The following is a 20,596-nucleotide window of genomic DNA, read 5'->3' on the forward strand; positions in this document are numbered from 1 at the left end:
GATTGGGTCGTCGGTCTTGGATGTTTACGTCGTCGTGGAGAGCAAGTTTACTCTGCCAATCCCACTTTGTCTATCCAGGGCGCAATATCATAACTCGATGCTCGTATAGACTACGCAGACCGCTTGTTTGTATTTTGTTTGTTAACGACAGGTGATGCGCGCGAGTAATAGATGGGCGCTGGCGCTGGGCGGTGTTGATTCTGCCCAGGCAAGCAGACCTCGGCGGCGCTTCGACGATTCCAAGATGTTGATGGTCTACGTAATGTCTCAAGTAGGATGAGGAAAAGACACTGAGATCGTATCGATGTTGCGATTTCGTGATCTTGATCTTGATCTCGTGAGGAGAGATGTATACGGCAGAGGTTCTTTGTGCTAGGCGGTGGTTCTGATGCGTGGTCAGAAGGGATGGAATGCACCAAGGGTCTCGCTCTCCGTCTGGCTGACTGCACTGCGCCTGAATCGGTAGAGAAATTCAACGTATGGGAATTCGTATGGGCAATTCAATGTCTCAGCTCAAGTGGGTAACATTTATCTAGTCATCCTCGTGCTCCTAATGGCTGATAAGTGTTGGGACTGAGGGGAACATGGCGGCTAAACGGGCAAACCAATAGACATGCCGACTTCAAAAGCACAAAGAAAAGAATAAGTCCCCTATCTGGTTTCTTGAGTAGCTTCACAAGTTGATCAAATGACAAAGTAAGTTCTCTAGAAATCGACAGCAACTAATACCTATTTTTGAAGAGTACAGATTGAATAGGAGAAGACTCGAGCTGGTTTGTTACCTGAATCATCAAAAGAATTCAGCCCATCAAGCTTTCCATTTGCAACAATTCATGAATAGAATATAGTACCTTGAAAATACAGAGCCTGCGAAGCAACATCAGTACTTAAGATCTGCTTAAGTAAATCCATCTCGAGATGGTAGTTGCATGTTAGCTGGAAAGTCATGTAGCTTCGAGCTTCTGCTTTCGCTTCGCGTTTGACTACATAAATATTTTCTTTTGATTAACTAACGGTTTCGAGGAGAGTCCAATAATGTTTCCTCTACCATAAATAGTAGACGAAGTGAGATCGCACGATATTTTGTCACTTTTGTTCCTAATGATTATCGAGCTTCTTCTGTCTAGTGCAGGACGAGGTATAGCACGTGATCTGAACCCGATCAAAAAACCTATCATTTGTAAGCACTCTTGACATCAATTCCTACCTCACTTTGAAAGAAGATCATGGATATACATGCACATCAGTACACTATGGAAACATCAAAACCATTTCTCTTTGTTCCAGTCTCCTCAACGGGGAAAGTTAAAAGCAAAAAGACTCGAAAAGCAATTCAGCAACATGTCATGCTTGACTGTGCTGCAACGCGACAACGAAATATCGCAACCAAAGCCTCGATTGAGATCTCGGGAGGATCAAATCACGATCAAGAGAGAAGACGCAATAATTTTGATAGCACAAAACAGTCAAAACTCTCTGATGGACGGCAGCCAAAATCCATTATCGACTTCTCAATCGGACTTGGCGGGGGACGAATGAACCCATTTGCACAATATCCTATCGCAATAGATACAAAAGCGTTGCGTCTCATTGACTATAGTTAGTTTCGTGCGGACGGAAACGACTTCCATGTAACATTTCTAGTTCATACTTCGCCTGATCCCGCTCTAACGCCGTTTAGAGACACCTGGCTTCCACTCGCCATGACCGATCCAGCACTGTTCTACGAAGTATTAGCAAATGTAGCTTATATCGGGCCGGGTATCTCTCGGCTTCATACCGACAATGTTACCGCTCTACGGTATCATGGGATGTCGATAACATCCGTCAACCGGCGGCTCGAAGACCCAATCTTGGGTGTCAGTGACGGTACTATTGGCACAGTACTTGCGTTTGCAGTGTTCAGTGCAAGTTATGACAATCTTACCGATGTGTCAAATGCTGATCTTTGTCACAGCATTCAAGAGGAGACATAGATAGCTACAACCTGCACCTTCAAGGTCTCCTCGACATCATCAAGCGAAAGGGTGGTGTACACACGATTGATCATAATAAACTCCTCCGCCTGATGTTAGCTAAGTATGTTCAAGAAATTATTGGACAATTATAATGCGAATAGTGCCACTGACACCCCAAGTATTGATATCACCACCGCATGTTTCCAAGGAATCCGGCCCAGTTTTCCGCTACCCACGAGTCTGTTACTACACACCAGCTATGACCCTCCTTGCTCTTTTCCTGTAGCAGGTCTATCTGCTTCATGGCCTACGGTATTCCCACAAAACTTTGCTTTGGGTGAAATCTTTGGCGACCTGTCAACAGTCATCATGACAATAAACTCGGAATCTAAAAAGCGGCTCATCTGGCAAGATGCACAATTCGCTCGGATATGGGTGGAGCCTCTTGTATATCGTTTGCACGACTGTAAGCGAGAGATTCCAAGTCGAAGTGTTACAAATAGCACAGATGAGCTGAATTGGATTGTCGTTGAGCAAGGGTGTATAATTGGGGCACTACTACTACTGAGCCAAGTTCGTCGACAGTTCAATAATTTCGCAACAACAAGTCGATCTGTGAAACTATTTTTCACCGGTCATTTGACCGATACATTCAGAATCCTTCTCGAGGATCATGCAGCTTTCTGGAATAGTTTGAAGACACTTCTTATCTGGACTTGTATTCTGGCAGCCATGGAAGTTGGTCCCCAGCACGACTCCACATTCTTGATGATCATACGAAATACAGCCTACGACCTGGGACTGAGCGAGTGGAATGAAATCGTTGTGATGACTTCCAATTTACTTTGGGTCGGAGAAGTACAAGATCAAGGATGTAACTTGGTAGGACAGCGTATGAACATGGACGATTTTGCGGTGGGCAGTACGGATGATATAAGTGGTAATTTACCGACTGTTTATTCAGCTTAAAATATAACGCAGTACAGGTAGGTAGATCCGCTCACAAACAAGATTTAAGCACAGTGTGAACTAACGTATTTGCAAGTTGATGGAATAAACACACCCCGCTCTGTCATTTTGATAGTGCAAAGATCTTGCTTCGACTGCCGTTCTTTTATCTACCACGAATCCATGAAAGCAATTCGACTTGATGTTGAAGCCCATCTCGCCGACGCCAACACGATTTGCTCCACAAAATCTAAACTTCAGGTTTAGATTTTGCAAAATACTGCTTCAAAGCAGTCTCCAAATTCACTGGCACAATCTCCGGAAATTTATCATTATCCCATGGCTCTGGGACAGCTTCAAATCCTAAGCTCCCAATCAGTGCTTTCAAAGAAAACGTAAGCTCGCCATCCGCATCGCCACTCTCTTTAAATTGCTTTGCTTTCTCGACCGCCTCCTCATTCGGCAAGAATATAGGCTTATATTCAACCCCACTGGCACGCGAAATCGTGGAAATAACCTCACTCCACGTATACCAAGCCTCGGGAATCTTGAAGGACCGTGCTCCAGATGGTGACTTGGGCATCAATGTCGACGCGACTGTATATCGACACACACTACACACCATTGTCAGTCCACGGCTCCACCTATCACAGAGTAGGAAACTTACTCCGCCACCGAAGTAAACGGCTCCCTCTTCTCCCCACTCCCATAAAACGTAAACGTCTCACTCTCCTCGTCCCCGCCAAAAATCGGATTCATCACATACTCCATAAACCCACCACACATAATCAGCGTATAGTTGAACCCCGAATCCGGATTCTTCGCCACCGTCTCGGCGAGAAACGCCCGTGTCTTGTTCTTCTCGTCGAAATACCGGTTCGTGACGTACGGCCCTTGAGAACTATCGCCACCGAACTCGGACGGATAGAACTCGGTTACCTTTGCGGCGAGACAGGCCTTGATTATGGAGGGTTGGTCGGCCATGGCGTGGTTTCCGAGGAGGGAGAGGACTGTGTTGAACCCTGAGCTTGAATTAACCTCCATGCATTTCTAGGAGGAGAAAGAGGACCTTTGAAGGAATCAGGCTCAAGATAAGATCCGATTATCAGTTCCACGCCCTTGGCTTTGGCATCTTCGAACTTGTGTTTTCGAGACTCGTCGGTTAGGATTGCGAGACGTGAGAATTTTGAGCGGTGGGTGAGGAATTCGGCAAGGAGAGGGACGCCGAGGTAGCCTGATGCGCCGAGGAGGAGGATGGATGGGGCTGGCATTTTTGTGAAATGGATGGTTGTAGTGTTGTTGAATCGATGTTCCGATGAGACGTAATTTGAGTTTTGGAAGGGTGAAATGGGAATTTGAGCTCTATTTAACTTCCACCTGACTTAAGTATGACAAAGATTTCATTTTTCTACCTTATGATCTATAGCTTGGAACAGAGTATATAGAGCGAATAAGAGGTTATAGATTTAGGGACGTGTAGATGGGGTTATACTTGGCATACGCCTTGCCGGAATAGGAAGTAGGTACCCATTTCCTGTTTGGGTAAACGCCGTTTTGTGGATTTGGGTGGAGAGGTTTTAATCTACGATGTGAACTTGAGTTAAGGAAAACCCTTTTTTTGTTAAACCCATTAATAAGTCAATTCTTAAATTTTGACACCCTTTTGTGTTCGGTCTACTGGAAATAATAGTATCTACAGAAATAACATTAGGCTGTCCATAAAATGGATGGGTTAACGTAAAATCTTCCCACCCTTGCGTGGTACCCTGAACTTTTGCTTCTTACTCAATATTGATGTTGATGAAATAACACGACTAATTACACGACTTGAAGACATGCTCTTCTTACCACTAGACATACAGCTCTTAATCATCCCTAATTTGACCTCAATATCTCTCATCTCACTCTCGCAAACAAATCGTTATTTTCGCCACCTCATAAATCCACAACGTAAGCACTTCTTGGATAGGCTTCTAGAACTCGAATGTCTTCGAGAATACGGCGGAGAAATCATCATCAACCGATACCGCAGAATCATCGTACCTGATAAACAAGTATCCTACGCGTGCGCCCACTGCCTTAAAATTGTCCCTCACACCTGCTTCGACAACCACGCACTCCTAAGGCTTCGATACCGGAAACCCCCTCCAGAATCTAGGTCACGACGGAAACTTTGCGACTGGACGCCAGGCGATGCAAAATCTCAGGGGTTAAAACGACAGGCAAACTTGCGCAACGGTACTTTGGCCCGCTGGATCTCTTTTAATTCATCTCTAGGAACGTCGCAAGCAAAGTTAGAGGAGCTTTATAAGATCGACAGTCGTCGACATCGACGTCTCTGCAATGAATGCAAATTCGTCACTAGTGCATTCGCTCAAAACGCACCACTGAATGGAGGCTGGCAGGGCTCACATCGAGACTCAAATGACGGTACAGCCACAGTTCCGGCGGTCAAGTGCCGTCAGCGTAGGTGTCATGACAATACTGAGAGGTATTTCCCTGGTCTGTTTCCTATTGGTGCGGACGAGGAATACCCATTTAGACAACACGTAGGTCGGGAGCAGAGTTTGGGCTGGTGAAACCTGTGGTCGATTCGCTGTCCGGGGTGTTCGAAGTGGCAGGAGTTGGCTGCGTTTCGAGAAGGCTATCCGGATTCATATGACTCCAATGGACGCGATTTTAGGGCTCCGCCGTTCGAGAATTGGAGATGTAATCGATGTTTTGCTGACGCTGTGGGAGAAGAGGAATTAGGCAGGCAACTGCTGGCGTTCTGGAAGAAGTTCGCTGATTATGAGATAAACTCCTTCGACGAGATTGTGAAGGAAGGCTGGTACATGATTGAAAACATGAGCAATAAAGTGGGAGATGAATCACTTTCCTGGGAGCAGATGGTGAGAAGCAGCCGCCCTTCCACTGATTCCTTAGACGTCGTTCCTTCTGGCAAGCATATTTACCAGATGCACCCCGTTCACCGACTATCCTATCACGAGATCTTCGCAAAATGGTCTGCCATGCTCGATGACTATGGCTGGTCAAGCCGCCAGGAACATACGCGTTCTTTTCTGTGGTTCATAGACGAGTATGAAGTTATTGAAAAGAGGATAATGGAATTGAAGTTGCACACGAGGTCCCTTGAGAATCATCCCGAGCAGCTTGTTTTGTATGGACTCGGAGGGAAGATGTCTAGGATATGATGCGTTGCTTTTTAATCAAGTCTTTCGGAGGGAAAGAATAATTGATTCTATGTTCATTTTATGAGCTGTGTGGGAAACTTGCTCACAGAACATGTTTCTCAAGTGGAATTCACTCCAATCTAACCTTACAAGGTCAGGTGTCTTAGGGTATGCAAAGGAAATCGTTGTCGATAAGTCTCACACATTAGAAGAAGGCAGCCTGGTGTTAGACAATCAACATGGTGAGTCCTAGGTTAGGCCTGTTAAATTCACAATACACCTAATCTTGCAAACAAAATCTTTCCACACCATCAAAATCAGCCATACTTTTTTCGAGTGCTCGAAGCTGGAAAGAATGAGGCTTTTCAACTAAGACTGTTGTATTTCTTGTTTGCTTTTGCATGTATTTACGACGTGGGTTCCACGTCTAATGGCGTGAGGAGGAGGTGATACAATGTGAAGCTATAAACATAAGACTGGTGGGTATGAGACGCTTCTAGCAATAGAAGAAGACGTGGCTAATTGAGAAAACAATTTACACCATTCGGATTTTAATAGAGCGTGTTAAAAGGTTGTGCTTGAGGTCATTAACCCAGACGCATTTCGAATGTCTCTGGAGTGTCGCTTTGAAACTATCTTAAAATCGAGTTAAACTTCGACTAACTGAGGACAGAGTTATCAAGAGGTTGTTGAGTATAAGTCAAGCTACCAAACGTCGTATTGCGTAGGAACTGACGAACAGTCTCTAGACCATAGTTGAAAGCACTATGACCGAGTGCTACAAATCATCAGTTGTCTGCCTTCTCGCTGATTGACATTCCAGGAACTGGCTCAATTCTATCTATCTCTTTCGGCCACTGCGTCATCAAAAGATATCCAAATATCGTCAAAGGAGCGCCGACCAAGGCAAGTGCCCATGAAGTCGTAAAAAACTTTCCCCTCCGCCCCTCCTCTGTCCACACATAACGATCAGATCCATACAATCGTTCCCTCTCAGCATGATCCATTTCTTGGAAAGGCATAAATGGTAAAAGCCCGACCGCTGCTCTCACACAAAATCTAATCCCACACAAGCATAGCTGCAACAAGACCGCCATATAGGAAGGTCGACCTCGGCCCGTCTTTCTGCAGATCTCGTAGTCGGCATACCGGCAAGTGAAGAAGAAAATCAACGCAATGGGTGCCACTAGATAAATGCGGGGCTGCTGACTCAAAGATTCGACACAGACGCTATCGTATAATGTCAATAGGCAGGCGTTGATTATGGATGCTGAAATGATAGGAAGGATGAAACTCAGCATGGTGAAAAACTGGATCGTTGGATTGTCCCTTCGGTATCGTGCTACAAATGTAGGTGGATCGATCGATTCATCCGACGAATCTAATCCCTTCAATCGTATGATGAGAAGGAGGTTGGTATAGCTGACCATGGCGTTCAACGTCCATGTAATGTGCAACGACGACATTCCGATCAGAATACTCCATGCCGGTGCGGTTGCACCCTGAAGCTGAGTTGTAAAAAGAGGCTCCAATATGGCATATCCAACCGTTGAATAGAGCGGGTTCATATCCAGTGCGGTGATTGCGACATCCCCAGAACAGCTTTGTGTGATGATCCATGGATTCAAGCAACTGGATATCTCGTTCAGTTGGCAGAGGATGCGGAGGGATGAGCGGAAAATGTTGAACATGGTCGATGTGAGTATGTCGTCCGTCATGTTTGGCAGCTTGAGTCTGTGTTTCGAGAAAAGGAACACATAAGAAGCACGAGAAGCTGTTGGCTATTTGTTCCTCATCCATCGGTCCCCTATTTAGTAGGTGTTTTGCTGATCATGACGGATGCGATCTTCCTCCTTTAGCGAGGGAACGAGGCAGCAGGCAGCATGCATTAGGCTCTCTGGGTGGCAGACTTTGTAGAAAGTACGTACAATCTCAGCGTTAGCGCCATTTCTTGTGTTGAATATTCTCCAGTCTCAGCATTTAGCATCGGCGGTAACATTTGTAGTATGCTAAAACCGACGTTTCGGTCAAGATTTATACGGTTCCGGATGTTGACAGCTAGAAGCACATTCAAGACCAATTCGTAGAGAGTTATATTTAGTGAGATTTAAAAAGGAGCAAGAGTGATATGCAGTTGTACAAGAACAGTGACGAAACATATCATTTAAAGTGTTGTTGATACCTCGATGTATTGCTTGAAACCAAACTCCACAACGAAACAGTTAAGTAAGACGATCTAGATTTTCGCCCTAGACTATGTAAAAAGACATGGTTGAAGTTTTCCTGTGAATGCAAATGTTGTGTCATGGTAACCTGAGACAGAAAGCTTTCAAGTCAAATTTCATGGAATGAGATCGGAGTCTTGTTTAGCCAGTCCTCTTCCGAATACCCGGTAAGGCGACAGAGTGGAGCTACAGGAAGAATGGGATGGGCCGCATACAGAGGAATGAAAGCATAGAATGAGAGAAGGTTCTTTTGAATTTGTGTGATGGTGATGACGCAGGTTTGGATGCCGCCGCTCGAGGTGTTATGCTCGAGAATAATCAGCACCACCATTTTGCATCATGAAGTCTATACCCGATCACTGCTGATCATATAGTTATTGACTTGTTGGCATGCTGCGATCCATGGCCAGAGGCAGTGCGTGTGGAGGCAAAACTCTTGGTTTAGGAGTTCAGCCACGGATCATCCAAAAGGTCAAAAGCTGACATGCGGTCTTCAGGCACCCATCGCAGCATTTTGCGCATGAATTCGAGGAAAGCTACTTGATCGCGGCCCGTCAAATTCTCCTCCATTTCTTCGAGTGATTTCGAAGGGACTTTCGTCTCGTCAATCCAATTTCCTGGAATTATTTAGTTGTTTGCTCACAATACTTGTGAGGAATTGATTTACCATTGTTGTCAAAGAACTCTCTGATTATTGGACTGCCATCCAAAACTCCTTGTGGTGGACTCCCAAGCAAAGCGATCATTTCCGCGAAGTGCACTTCATTGGTGGTTTCATCGTTGATGTCTCGTCCATCAAACAAAAGTTTACCCTAAGAAAGCTCCCATGTCTGTGACTTGTCAATATATTGCCCGAGTTGACAATGATGCAACTACTAACCAAAACCCCAAGATTCCAGATATCGACCTTCTTCCCCCATGGTTTCCGGAGCAAGACTTCTGGTGCGCGGTACAGAAAAGGCTGTATATCTTCGGTGAACTTCTTATCGCCAACACGAGCTTCACCAAAGTCGCACAGTACTGGACGACCAACACTTCCTCTGATACGAAGTTGTCGCGAGGTATATATCGTGCGCTTTCCGTCAATCTTCCTGGGACTTGGGTCTTGAATTTCTGCTTCTTCAAACTCGCTAAGCACTGTTTCATCCTCGATTCTCATAAGAATGTTCTTAGCCTGGATATCTAAGACCTATTAGAGATCGCCACTTCAGGCATGAGTATGATAGAAAAATAACATAAAAAGATTTAAGGTAAATGAGTGGAAGAGCTCACCGGTATGCGCAATATCACATTCTGAGTGCAGAAAATCGAGAGCAAGAAGTAAGTGCTTCAACGTCAGTTTCAAGATCTCTTGCGGTAACTTCTCGCCAGTGATAAGCTCTTGAAAGTCAGAAATTCGCATCCCGAGAGGCTTGTGAACCATGCATATATGGTTGCCAGTAGCAGTATTGATAAGAAAGGAATCTAACAATGTTCGAACGCATTTCAGCCCCGCATGAAATTGAACCCATTCGCTTATATGAGGCTAACTCTCTTGCGGCTTGTCGTGAGTTCGCCTCAGCAACTTTGACGCAAACATATCTACTATTGCTATATGGTCGTTAGTCTCGTATTTGCTAATTTCATTTTATAACCCATACTGCAAATCCCGACACAGCCAGACGGTAGAATAAGCGCCAAATCCAAGCTTCCCAATTACTTGATATCTTTCGTTGAAAAGTTCCCTTAAACGGACAGGATAAAATCTCTCTGGCGTGTACCAAGACTTCTCTTCCTCATATCTTATCGCTTTGTCAAGTACTTGCGGTCTGGTGAGGCGCCGCAGGTCTTGCCTTGAAGAAAATGGTGGTCTGCGGAGAAGATTCTGTCAAGAACTTCTAGCACAGAACATGGAACACCCAGGGACCTAGAGACTGTCAAATTTAAAGAAAGGTCGGTGGCTCGATTGTGCGGTATATCTATGCGTTGAGGCAAAAGTTCATGATCCGTTGTTGGTTGTCGCACCGTTGGAGGCTCAAGGCTGTATGATGTCTCGTTTCTAGGCGTTTCCCCCAGCCTCCTCGCTTCACCTACGAAGCCCGTGCTAGAATACTATGTTTCTGTACACACCAACAGCCAAAGTCCAGTCTTTTCAATTTACACATCCAGAGATGATACAATTCTTCCAGAACTCTGGTGAGAGCTTTTACCATAAATACCTTTCATATCCGTTGGCCCAAAATTTTCAAAATTAAGTTGTGAACTAAGCTTGTTGTGATGCAAATCGGAACATATTTTAACCATCCTCGAGGCACGTGAGTTTTATTAGATATGTGTGATTGCTGAAGGTATAAAATCTCACATAATCTACTATCGTATGCTCTTTGCAGCATTTCTCCTATGAAACAAACAATCCAATCATAGACCCCGATGAAGTTAGAATTGAAGACAGGCATTCTCAAGCCGGATCAATCAAATGCAGAATCATCACTCATTGTCGTTTCTCCAGTCGATCTTGAATCGTTTAAAATCTCCCAGCAAGTACCTAGACGCAAAGAATAGCGATGCAAGATCCAGAATTAACCGGCATTGAAAATTCCATGGCCCACTCTACCACAACTATCCGCGTGTTCGGCAAACCGATGACCTTGAATACGCGTATCGGATTGTATAGTGGGTTTGACAGGGGTTTTTTTTCTGTCTCAACCCAACGAGTCAACAAGAGTCCATGCTCGGCACGTTTCTAGATTTGAGTTCGGCCATGGTAGTTCTTATATAAAGGGTGAATACTGCAGCCTGCAAACAAATGTGTGTGATTCAGTTCTTGTTCAACCTCTTGGTACATGTTAAACCCGCAATTCTCAAGCACTTCTCTGCTATCAAAACTCTACTGATTCCCACGCCATATTAAACATTTGATTTCCTCTCGGATTCCAAAGGTGCTGGACCGAGTCCTGCTCATCTAAACACACTTCGATGCCTGAACTTCTTCCTCTCAAGAGCGGATATTACGTTTGGAAATATGTTCCAAGTACGGCTGCATCCGCTATCGCTGCCATCCTATGGTTTGTCGTTGCAGGGTCTCCTTAGCTGGCGGATGTTCAAATCACGTACATGGTTTTGCTCCTCTTTCGTAATTGGGTGCTTCAGTAAGCCTTCTTTCGACGAAACCGTTTCGCTTGTACTGATTATTATTTTCAGTGGAATTCATCAGCTACTGTGCTCGCGCCGGTGCTGCTAATAAAACAAACAAACTTATGCCATATATAATTCAGAGCGCCTTCATCCTCCTGCCGCCTGCTCTATTCGCCGCAACAATCTATATGTGCCTCGGACGAATTATCATACTTGTTCAGGGAGAACGCCTTTCGATAGTGAAGCATCGCTTACTGACACGAGTCTTCGTTGGCGGTGATGTTTTCTCATTTTTGGTCCAGGGTGCCTCTTCTGGTCTACAGGTTATAGCCGCGACAAACCCAACGTTGGGTAAACTCGGGACATACATGACCGTCGCTGGACTCGTTATTCAACTCATATCATTTACTTTGTTTGGATATACTGCTTTTATCTTCCACATACGACTACGCCGAACCCGAACTGCAAGATCGTATGCTATTGACCAAACTTGGATCAAAACTATGTACATGTTATATGGTGTCAGCGTGTTGATTGTTTTAAGGTCAATATTCAGAATTGTGGAGTATGTAATGGGAACGGATGGATATCCCTTGACTCATGAGTGGACGTTGTATTTGTTTGATACAATTCCAATGCTTATGGCCTTGGTGTTTGTGTACCTCAGATACCCGGATAATATTTCCGCGAAAGAGTGTATGGACTTTCCGCTTGAAATTCAGGAATCTTCTGATACCATTTTGTCTAACAAGCGATATTGATAGAACCTGTATATATAGCGCTGGAATAGTTGCAACTACTTGGGTCTATATTATTACTTGGCCAAATCCACTCTTTCAGCTTGCAGGTTGAGGTATAAACTTATGCCTTAGATCATACATCGTGATGGTTTTGATCAGCGATGGATCCAGCTCTGAGCCTGTCCACGAGAGCAAAAGCAATAAACGCCAAATGGCCATAAAGTACATTAAATTAATGACTGTCTGTTAATCATCTACTACTTGCAAAGCGCTTATGGGGAACGCTAGCCACTGTTCCCAAAACGACCCAAGATATCTTTTGATCGACTCTATCAAGAACCTTCCGCCATCCCTAACAATCCACAGATCGCGCCTCCAGTGAAGTAATACAGCATAATGCGCCAAGATAGATAATGCTTCTGGTCTGTTCTGTAAAAGTAAATTCGTGAACTCTAGGGATATAGTGACTGGCCAAGAAAATATCAAATCCCCTTCGCCCGTATCTCCTTTGCCTTTATCCCGCCAGCCAGAACAATCGAACACCCACTGAAGATGTGTGACTGCTTCCAAACATTTCTCAATTGAGATTTGACTCATATCAGCAGATAGCGAAAGTGAATGTATCGCATCACATTCTTTGCCCACTGCTTCCTGATGGTTTCCTTCGCTTAGCAAAGATCGAAGTTCGGTTTCTCGGAGCAGACTCCAGGCACCTGTTGAAACCACCTTAACGCCACGGTGGAGCCGAAGGTAACCAACAAAGCGCTCGACAAAGAGGGTGAAATCTGTAGGTCGAAAAAGTAGTGTGTCAAAGAGAACGTGGATGCCCAAGTACGATGAGAACATAAAGGCTGCTATATGGCTCGTGGGATTACCACTGTCGGTTTGATTGGTGTAAAGCGACACAGCGTGAGTTTGAAGTTCGGTCGCTTTGTTGTGGTAAAATTGTCCCCAGTTTGGCCGTAATGTGCTCAGGTGTAGAGCGCTGATTGCAAGAAGCTCGTGCATGAGAAATGGAGCATCAAGGGCGTAACTAATTGCTGTATCAAATGCTTCTCTAGCCTCATTCCCATCCGATCGAAACTCTTTGCATGTAACACTCGACATGTGATGTAATAGCTCCAAGTCAAGCATATTTGCTCCCCTCAGAACAGGAGACCGTGGAGAGGATGCATGGCTGGTGGCTCTGGTCGTACTTGCATTACTACTTTGGGGTTCTGGCGCAGGGTACGAGTTTTGCACTTGATCATTTACTGCAGTTGTTTGTCGACTAGGTCCCGGGGGGAAAGTGGGATCGCCAGGCTGATATTTACAACAAAGCTCTGCTGTTACACAATTTAGACACGAAGGCTTGCTTTCATCACACTGCCGCGAGAAAATCAGCATGGTTTTCTGTAAAGATGTTTCATGAACCCAAAGAATTTGCGTGCATTCAATCTACTGTGATAAAAGCTGCAACAAATTATCTCGTTGCCTTGGGAGAATTGACCAGCATCCTAAGCCGTAGGAAAGTTTATGCCAATTAAAATAAACCAAGCTTGCTACTCCCAAAACTGACCGACAAGCCAGAGCTAACCAGGGAACAACAACGACACCCTACCTATGTATACGAACAAGATAAAACAACTACAAAGGAGCTGGTAGATGGAGTAAGCGGGAAAATGTACCTTGATGTGACGAACTTTACATTTTAGACAGCCATTCCGTGACTTTTTATGTGTTCGGCGGGGCCGCATACCTCGTATTCTCGAAGTGAATAGACGATATTTACTCTTGAGGGGCTTCGAAGATTTGTAAACCATACGAGAAGCAGGTAATTATCTTCAGATAACGCAAAAATCAAAAAGCTTCTAACGCCGCACGTTGTTCCATTACGCTTATTTTGGCACCGGTTTGAGAACACGCGTATTCGGTAAAATCCAACGTATCCAGTGATCGGTCCGACGTGTTGGTTAGGGTCAGAGGACTAGTCTTGACTGTATACGCGTAACCGGCTGTTTCGACCAATCATAGCTTTCTCACTTTACGAGCACTTCGTACTCGCACATGTTAAAGTTGTGCGAAGTTTTATCACTCTTCGGTCTACTTGAGTCTTGTTGTCGATAAAAGCCCGTCCACCAAAGCAACCATGATATGCGATCTACGCCTAGTTCAAAACTTCCTGCTCAGCCATCTTTCTTTTCTTGGAAGTCAATCTTATTAAGTTAATGCCCATATCCACCGTCCACGACGCCATGCAACTCGGCGAGTTCTTTCGTCCGCATGACAACATGGCCGTGGCTTTGTTGTAGCAAAGATGTTTAAATACTTCGTGCTGGAACATTGATAATATACCCAGAGCATTCATTCCGGGGATCCTTAAGCCCTTCACAATCATTTCAATAGTTTCGCCATGGCTTTCAATTCTGCCGCGGTGGTAGCATGCTCCCCTTTAAGCATCCCTTCACCAGTACTCTTTGGAGCTGAGATTCTGTCCCTCGAAGCCAATCAGGTCAATGACTTCAGTCGGACGGTAGGATTTGGATTGTACGCAAACCACGGAGCCGTCGATGTCCAAGCGGCCAACATTTGTAATGTTTCTATCGCCTACACTCACCCAGGCCAGAACGACAAGGTCAAAGTGCAGATGTTTTTACCAACTAAGGACTGGAACGGACGGATGCAAGCCATTGGTGGCAACGGATGGCAGACTGGTCTCAATCTTGTTGCTTTGGCAGGAATGGAAGCCGCAATAGGCGAAGGCTATGCCTCTTTATCAACTGATTCTGGCCTGGGAACTTCTGACTCTCCGACTTGGGGACTCTTGAGTCCGGGAAATACAAACCGCTATCTGCTTCAAAATCTTGCATCAACATCTCTGAACGACCTCTCTATACTTGGGAAAGACCGTGTTAACAGCTATTATGGTACACCGCCTGTATTCTCATACTGGAATGGTTGCTCACAGGGAGGACGTCAAGGCATGATGCTTGCCCAAAGATTCCCTGAAGCTTTCGACGGTATTGTAGCTTCTGCTCCAGCCATCAACTGGAGCGAGCTCTTCGTGGGAGACCTTTGGCCTTATATTCTCATGAATACCATGAAGACATTTCCTCGACCGTGCGAGATGCAAGCTATAACCCAAGCAGCTGTCACCGCTTGTGATGGTAATGACGGCCTCGTTGATGGGCTCATTACAGAGCCCGACGACTGCGCTTTTGATCCTACGACTCTTGTTGGCACCACAATCCAATGCACCGAAATCGGTCGGAATGTTACCATCTCGATGGGAGCATCGATTCTCACTCAGGCTATCTGGGAAGGGCCGATGGGATCAAGCAATAGTTCGCTCTTCCCCGGACCAAAAAAATGTACTACTTTATCGTCTACGGACGCGACTTCAGGAGGAACGATTGCTCTCACCACATGCTCAAGTAACGGGACTTGCGTGGCGGCTCCACTTCCACTTCTTACTCCGTGGGTAAGAAAATTTGTCCTCAAGGATGAGAGTGTTGATCTGTCAAAACTGACACGCGGAGATTTTGAACGTCTCTTGCACGCTTCCGTTAATGAGTACTCGTCTGTGTTGGATACCAATGATCCTGATCTGTCAGCTTTTCGTGCTCGTGGAGGGAAAATAGTTGGATATCATGGATTGGTGAGTTCATTTCAGTACATGCTGTGACATATCTCGAGGAAAAAAGGCTGACCTCAATATTCTGACGGCATTATCACTCCCGATTCGACCAAGCGGTACTTCAACAATGTGACTGAGCTCGGCCCAAACATCCATGACTTTTATAGGATGTTCTTCTCCCCAGGTCTCGGGCATTGCTTCGGTGGAAATGGCGCTTATCCAGCTGATACCTTTGACGCAATGCGCTCCTGGGTTGAGAATGGGACTGCTCCAGATGTACTGAATGCAACATTTGTAGGCACTACTCGACTAGTGAAGCGAACACTGTGTCCATATCCGCTAAAACAGACTTATGATGGGGTTGGGAATGCTACTGAAGACGAGGGATTCTCTTGTAAATAGATTGGTGCAGAACAGCACAAATATCCGCGGCTTTTGTAGGTTGACGGATTGTTGGTCGAACTCGCTTCAATTCCGACTCTCTTTTGAAGTAAATCTTAGGGAACAGCAAGCGTGAATTTGTACTCATTTTTCAAATATTCTATAACAGTCAAAGAATAGCAAGCTACAAGTCTTGTTTCACTTGAGCGAATTTAGCAACTATCACCCTCAAAAGCAGTTTCAACGACTGCATGTCAATCTAATTTGAAGTTTGATAGGCTGAATATCCAGCTACAGTTATATTATACCATTTACGAAGCCAATAGCTATAACTAGAAAAGCTAAACTTGACGGTTCGGAGTCGTTAGCTTTGAGCCGACAAATTTACTCTTCCTCAACATCCTCCTTGTCCTCTTTCTCTTCGGATGCTTCAGTTGGTTGGTCCTCCTCTTTATCTCCAGAATCATATTGCTCCTCTGCTGGATCTCCTTCTCCTCTCGCATCTACTGCCGCATCACCTGCTTTCTCATCGTCAGACTCGTTTGTCTGATCGTTCCCAAAATCATCTTCTTCCTCCTCTCCTCCTTCGGCGTCATTATCTCCAGCTTCTCCTTGTTCTTCATCATTATCATTGTGATGGTCGGCTGCTTTGTTTCCATCGTCGAATTTACTAGGCACATCACCACCTACGGCAGCCCTGCCCCAGAACCCAGATTCATCAATGGCAAACGAGCGGCGTACCAGCCTTTTTTGGTCATCGTCCTCAGCCTCCGAGAAGAAGATCTTGAAAACCAAGTTCCCAGTTTCCTTCCCCTCATTTTCCATTGCCGCAATCAAGTTCTCCTTGAGCGGCGTCAAATGGACAGACTCGAATGATGCTTCGTCTCCTGAAACATCGCCGTTTGCTACTATAACATACGTTGTGTGCTCTCCGTCCAGCATTCTGGCGAGGTTCGTATACCAAGCGTCCGGAACGCGTCCGCCGCGTGAATGATACAATGTGCGTGCAACTTGTTCTGACTCGGCTTCTGGATCAAATGTTGCGATTGCTGTGCAATCGGACAAATTGGTGGTCCAGAGGGTTGGACCTTCGCTGGTGATACCCCCAGTTTCATTTTCGTTGCTGGTAGTGGCCATTGAGATTTCAATCCCGTTTTCCACGACCACTCCGTGTTCTACTGACGCAGGCATTTTGTGTCAAGTATTAGTGTTGATGGTGGTATGACTGCTTGGAATGATTTTGGGTGATGTGGATGATAGGAGCAAAGGGATTATTTCTAAAGGGAAGATCGTCCTTTTTATCATAAATTACACGGCTACGCTACAGTATCAGCCCTCAGTTCTCGAAAGGTTGAACTTTTGTAATCGTGTCATTATCCGGTGAGATACCTCCACCGTCATATGGCGGAAGACGTTGCCAGAATCAAAAGCATCATGCTCTCAGATTCGATGTAACCTATATTTCAGAATTCGAATCCTTCAGAATCGCAGAGTTCTGAATCGATGCTTGTGATTCGATGCAAATCTCTCAATTCCCAAGCCACGGGAAAGCTGAAAGTAAGAAAGGCAGTTACTCAATATGTAAGGTTTTGGAAGGATTGATTTCGAGCTCTTTTGTTGGCCTGCTTACGAAAGGGCTGATTTCTTCGCTAAGTGTTAGGATTCAGTATCTAAGGGAAGTGGACTTATTCGCTTACGCGACAAAATTCGGTTATCAGAATGTAAGCAGTGGCTTCTCATCTTAGCTAAGATTTTTAGGGTTGGTTACTTTTGGTATCTAGAGGCGGGTCGTATCTTTCATGTTCTGTTTGTGGCCTAGGATTTTTGGTATCCCATTTGATTCCAACCAGCTTCTCGCTTTCAACACCTCCACAAGGCCATTCATGTTCTCTACCCACGCCCTCGATGGTAATAGGCTGAAGCTAACTTCACTAGCTTGTTTAAGATTTAATTCTTGCCTCTTCTCTTGGTCCTCAATTATCTTACCTTTGATTTTAAATACAGCCCCAGTGTGTAGTTTCTCATCCGCGTAGTATATAGTAAAATACTGGTTCCATTGCTAGCAGCATTGCGATTGTAGGTCGCCAGTGCAGTTCAAACCAAGATCTATATTTCCATAAAGAGTACCAAATGGGCGTACTAATATTGAAGTTATGATTACGATGTCCTGCCACCATTTCAATCTCTGTTTCGGTCCCAAATTGATCTCCGCTTGTTCTGCCCAGGGTGCTATTCCATGTAGTATACTAAAACCACGATGTGGTCATTGTAAAAAGCCGAGAACTCGAAATTTTAAAACAGGCGAAATTTAAGATCAGAAAAAATGGGTCATACGCTTTAACGTGGTCGGCAATTATCTTAAAGTGTTTACAAATAGTTTTAGTACCAAAAGCACTTTCGCTTTTCTACTTCCGTTAGTCTTTTTATATGACAAGTGATGTGAAAAGGGCAAGAACCTTAAATTTAAACTATTAGGTCAATATTATAACAAACTGCTCTCGTATTAACTACATGTAAAAAATATTTGCGGGGTTATACAAGTACTATTCTCGTGTTACTCGGGTTTAGTTCGGTAAATCAGTGAGGGGCTTAGCTTGCGTGACCAAATTTCAGACATACGCCAGTTTGGAGTTCAAACTGGTGAAAGACAATCGGAGATGATGGACCACTAAAAGCATCGAAAGAGGCCAAGATGGCTGCCCAAGGTCTTTCCGAAAGAAGAGCGGTCATGTCAACCCTCCAAGGAAGCAGCAGCGGGGCCCAGTTCTAGCCAAGCTTCGTGCGGGACGGCCCGCCAGACGAGTGAAGTGATTACGAAGTCCGAGCCTCCTCCCCCACCCTACACGCAATCTCAAGAGAATACTACTCGGTGGGCGACAACAGTCCAGACAACTACGTCGGTCGATATATCCCAGCGCTTGAAGCCCACAGATGCCGTCCGATCAGTCCCGGTTGAGGGGAAGCCCGAGAACGCACAGGCATCAGACGTTCAGGATGCTTCCTTCTCTGATATCCAGGACAATGAGCAGCCTACGTCTGCGAGACTAACTGACCCCCAAGCCTCTGCTGCGAAAAGAGAAGACCCAAAAACGCCTACTGTTACTATTCTGTCAGCACTGGCCGATACACGTAAAACAGCGAAAGTCTCCCCTCGTACCCAGAGGGAAGAATTCAAAGACGAAGAAGCGGTGCCCGGAATTCTTGACCCTAAGATATCAATGTCCAGTGCTGGGCTTTGGGAGAAGTAGTATACTCAAATGCTCAATTCTGAGAAGCATAAGGAGCTTTTCATTAAGTACGAAGCTATCTTGGACGAACACTGTTCCAGTAAAGCAAATAATGTAAGTTTCTCTCAAAAAATGAAAGAAAATGTACAGAAACAGATTAGTGTCATGAAGCAAAAACTATGGGTTCTGCAGTGGGATAAGAAAAGTATCGTCATCCGAGACTAAGCAGAGAGAATTGTGAAGTTTGTGCAAACTTTCTCGGCTTTGGGGACGGCAATTGCGCAGATGGATCCTATTTAGTCAGTATTTATCCCCTTGGTTTTGAGAATCGTGGAGCCGAGCTTTCTTGCTCAACATCTACTAAGAGGCCATTTCCTCTGTCTTTAAATCATCGATTGAAAACATGTACTAATAGCCGAACAGTGTTGGAATCCCCTGGGTAGGGGTTTGTGTGATTCTTACGTTAATTCTAAACGACTCGACGCAGCATCAGGACGTCTTAAATGGGATCGAGGATATTTCCAGTATCGTCGAAAAGTATATTGCCGTCGAGGATGTTTATATGCAAAGTTGTAAGCTAAGTCTTAGCTCGGAAAGTAATCTCGCTTTTGAGAAGTATATCGTTAATGTATATGCGAGTGTACTCCTATTTTAAATTAAAGCTACTCTCTATTTTCACACGCCAACTATTGCGAGGACGGCATCTAACCCTAAGTTAAATCTATATCTAGTAAACTTAGTACTCTCTCAGAGTACCAAGTTTTTTTGTTAGAAGGGTACTAAGTTATCTTAAACTACTTAGTACCCTCGATTTCTACTATAGGACCCTATACTAATAATTTTATATAAGATACTATAGCTAAAGGGCTATCTATAGAACTAAAAATTACCTAATTCGGTTAAGTATAGCTTAAGTTATAAGGGTTTTAAGTTAGAGCTCGGCCGGAGCCTATAACTCTAGGGTTAGGCCCTAGGGTTATAAAGAATACTTAATAACGATCTCTATAGTAGAGCTAGAGAGACGTATAGAGGCTTATTTTAAAGCTAAAAAATAGAACTATAATATTATAAAATAATACTTAAGGTTATATATATATTTTCTTCTAGTAAAGTAAGAAGTCTATAAAGATAAAGATAACTAATAACTCTTTAACTAAGAGCTTTCTAAGTTAATTTTTATAGCTTATATTAGTCTACTATATAGAGGGTTAGGG

At 44.6% G+C, this 20,596-nt stretch overlaps 9 protein-coding genes across 9 annotated transcripts; 4 read left to right on the top strand and 5 right to left on the bottom strand.

The window, feature by feature from the left end:
- Positions 1 to 1,253: 1,253 nt before the first annotated feature.
- GLAREA_05808 (uncharacterized protein) lies at positions 1,254 to 2,927 on the top strand (the record flags this gene model as incomplete). Its single annotated transcript, XM_008079097.1, has 4 exons — positions 1,254 to 1,599; positions 1,645 to 1,883; positions 1,958 to 2,079; positions 2,138 to 2,927. 4 exons carry the CDS (start codon positions 1,254 to 1,256, stop codon positions 2,925 to 2,927), a joined length of 1,497 nt encoding a protein of 498 aa, XP_008077288.1.
- A 229-nt stretch (positions 2,928 to 3,156) lies between these two features.
- Positions 3,157 to 4,177, bottom strand: GLAREA_05809 (NAD(P)-binding Rossmann-fold containing protein; the record flags this gene model as incomplete). The annotated part of the gene is made up of 3 exons (XM_008079098.1): positions 3,157 to 3,520; positions 3,574 to 3,928; positions 3,976 to 4,177. 3 exons carry the CDS (start codon positions 4,175 to 4,177, stop codon positions 3,157 to 3,159), a joined length of 921 nt encoding a protein of 306 aa, XP_008077289.1.
- A 564-nt stretch (positions 4,178 to 4,741) lies between these two features.
- GLAREA_05810 (uncharacterized protein) lies at positions 4,742 to 6,100 on the top strand (the record flags this gene model as incomplete). Its single annotated transcript, XM_008079099.1, has 2 exons — positions 4,742 to 5,455; positions 5,528 to 6,100. The coding sequence occupies 2 exons, from the start codon at positions 4,742 to 4,744 to the stop codon at positions 6,098 to 6,100; spliced, it is 1,287 nt and encodes a 428-aa protein (XP_008077290.1).
- A 767-nt stretch (positions 6,101 to 6,867) lies between these two features.
- GLAREA_05811 (uncharacterized protein) lies at positions 6,868 to 7,797 on the bottom strand (the record flags this gene model as incomplete). Its single annotated transcript, XM_008079100.1, has 1 exon — positions 6,868 to 7,797. One exon carries the CDS (start codon positions 7,795 to 7,797, stop codon positions 6,868 to 6,870), a length of 930 nt encoding a protein of 309 aa, XP_008077291.1.
- A 948-nt stretch (positions 7,798 to 8,745) lies between these two features.
- GLAREA_05812 (Protein kinase-like (PK-like)) lies at positions 8,746 to 9,706 on the bottom strand (the record flags this gene model as incomplete). Its single annotated transcript, XM_008079101.1, has 4 exons — positions 8,746 to 8,921; positions 8,972 to 9,116; positions 9,185 to 9,486; positions 9,577 to 9,706. The coding sequence occupies 4 exons, from the start codon at positions 9,704 to 9,706 to the stop codon at positions 8,746 to 8,748; spliced, it is 753 nt and encodes a 250-aa protein (XP_008077292.1).
- A 2,698-nt stretch (positions 9,707 to 12,404) lies between these two features.
- Positions 12,405 to 13,544, bottom strand: GLAREA_05813 (uncharacterized protein; the record flags this gene model as incomplete). The annotated part of the gene is made up of 1 exon (XM_008079102.1): positions 12,405 to 13,544. The coding sequence occupies one exon, from the start codon at positions 13,542 to 13,544 to the stop codon at positions 12,405 to 12,407; it is 1,140 nt and encodes a 379-aa protein (XP_008077293.1).
- Positions 13,545 to 14,550: 1,006 nt separating this feature from the next.
- GLAREA_05814 (alpha/beta-Hydrolase) lies at positions 14,551 to 16,176 on the top strand (the record flags this gene model as incomplete). Its single annotated transcript, XM_008079103.1, has 2 exons — positions 14,551 to 15,795; positions 15,889 to 16,176. 2 exons carry the CDS (start codon positions 14,551 to 14,553, stop codon positions 16,174 to 16,176), a joined length of 1,533 nt encoding a protein of 510 aa, XP_008077294.1.
- A 363-nt stretch (positions 16,177 to 16,539) lies between these two features.
- On the bottom strand, positions 16,540 to 17,346 carry GLAREA_05815 (uncharacterized protein; the record flags this gene model as incomplete). Its single annotated transcript, XM_008079104.1, has 1 exon — positions 16,540 to 17,346. One exon carries the CDS (start codon positions 17,344 to 17,346, stop codon positions 16,540 to 16,542), a length of 807 nt encoding a protein of 268 aa, XP_008077295.1.
- Positions 17,347 to 18,847: 1,501 nt separating this feature from the next.
- GLAREA_05816 (uncharacterized protein) lies at positions 18,848 to 19,403 on the top strand (the record flags this gene model as incomplete). Its single annotated transcript, XM_008079105.1, has 2 exons — positions 18,848 to 18,880; positions 18,975 to 19,403. The coding sequence occupies 2 exons, from the start codon at positions 18,848 to 18,850 to the stop codon at positions 19,401 to 19,403; spliced, it is 462 nt and encodes a 153-aa protein (XP_008077296.1).
- Positions 19,404 to 20,596: the final 1,193 nt, after the last annotated feature.

This window comes from Glarea lozoyensis, assembly GCF_000409485.1.
Source record: "Glarea lozoyensis ATCC 20868 chromosome Unknown GLAREA10, whole genome shotgun sequence".
NCBI lineage: Eukaryota > Fungi > Ascomycota > Leotiomycetes > Helotiales > Helotiaceae > Glarea > Glarea lozoyensis.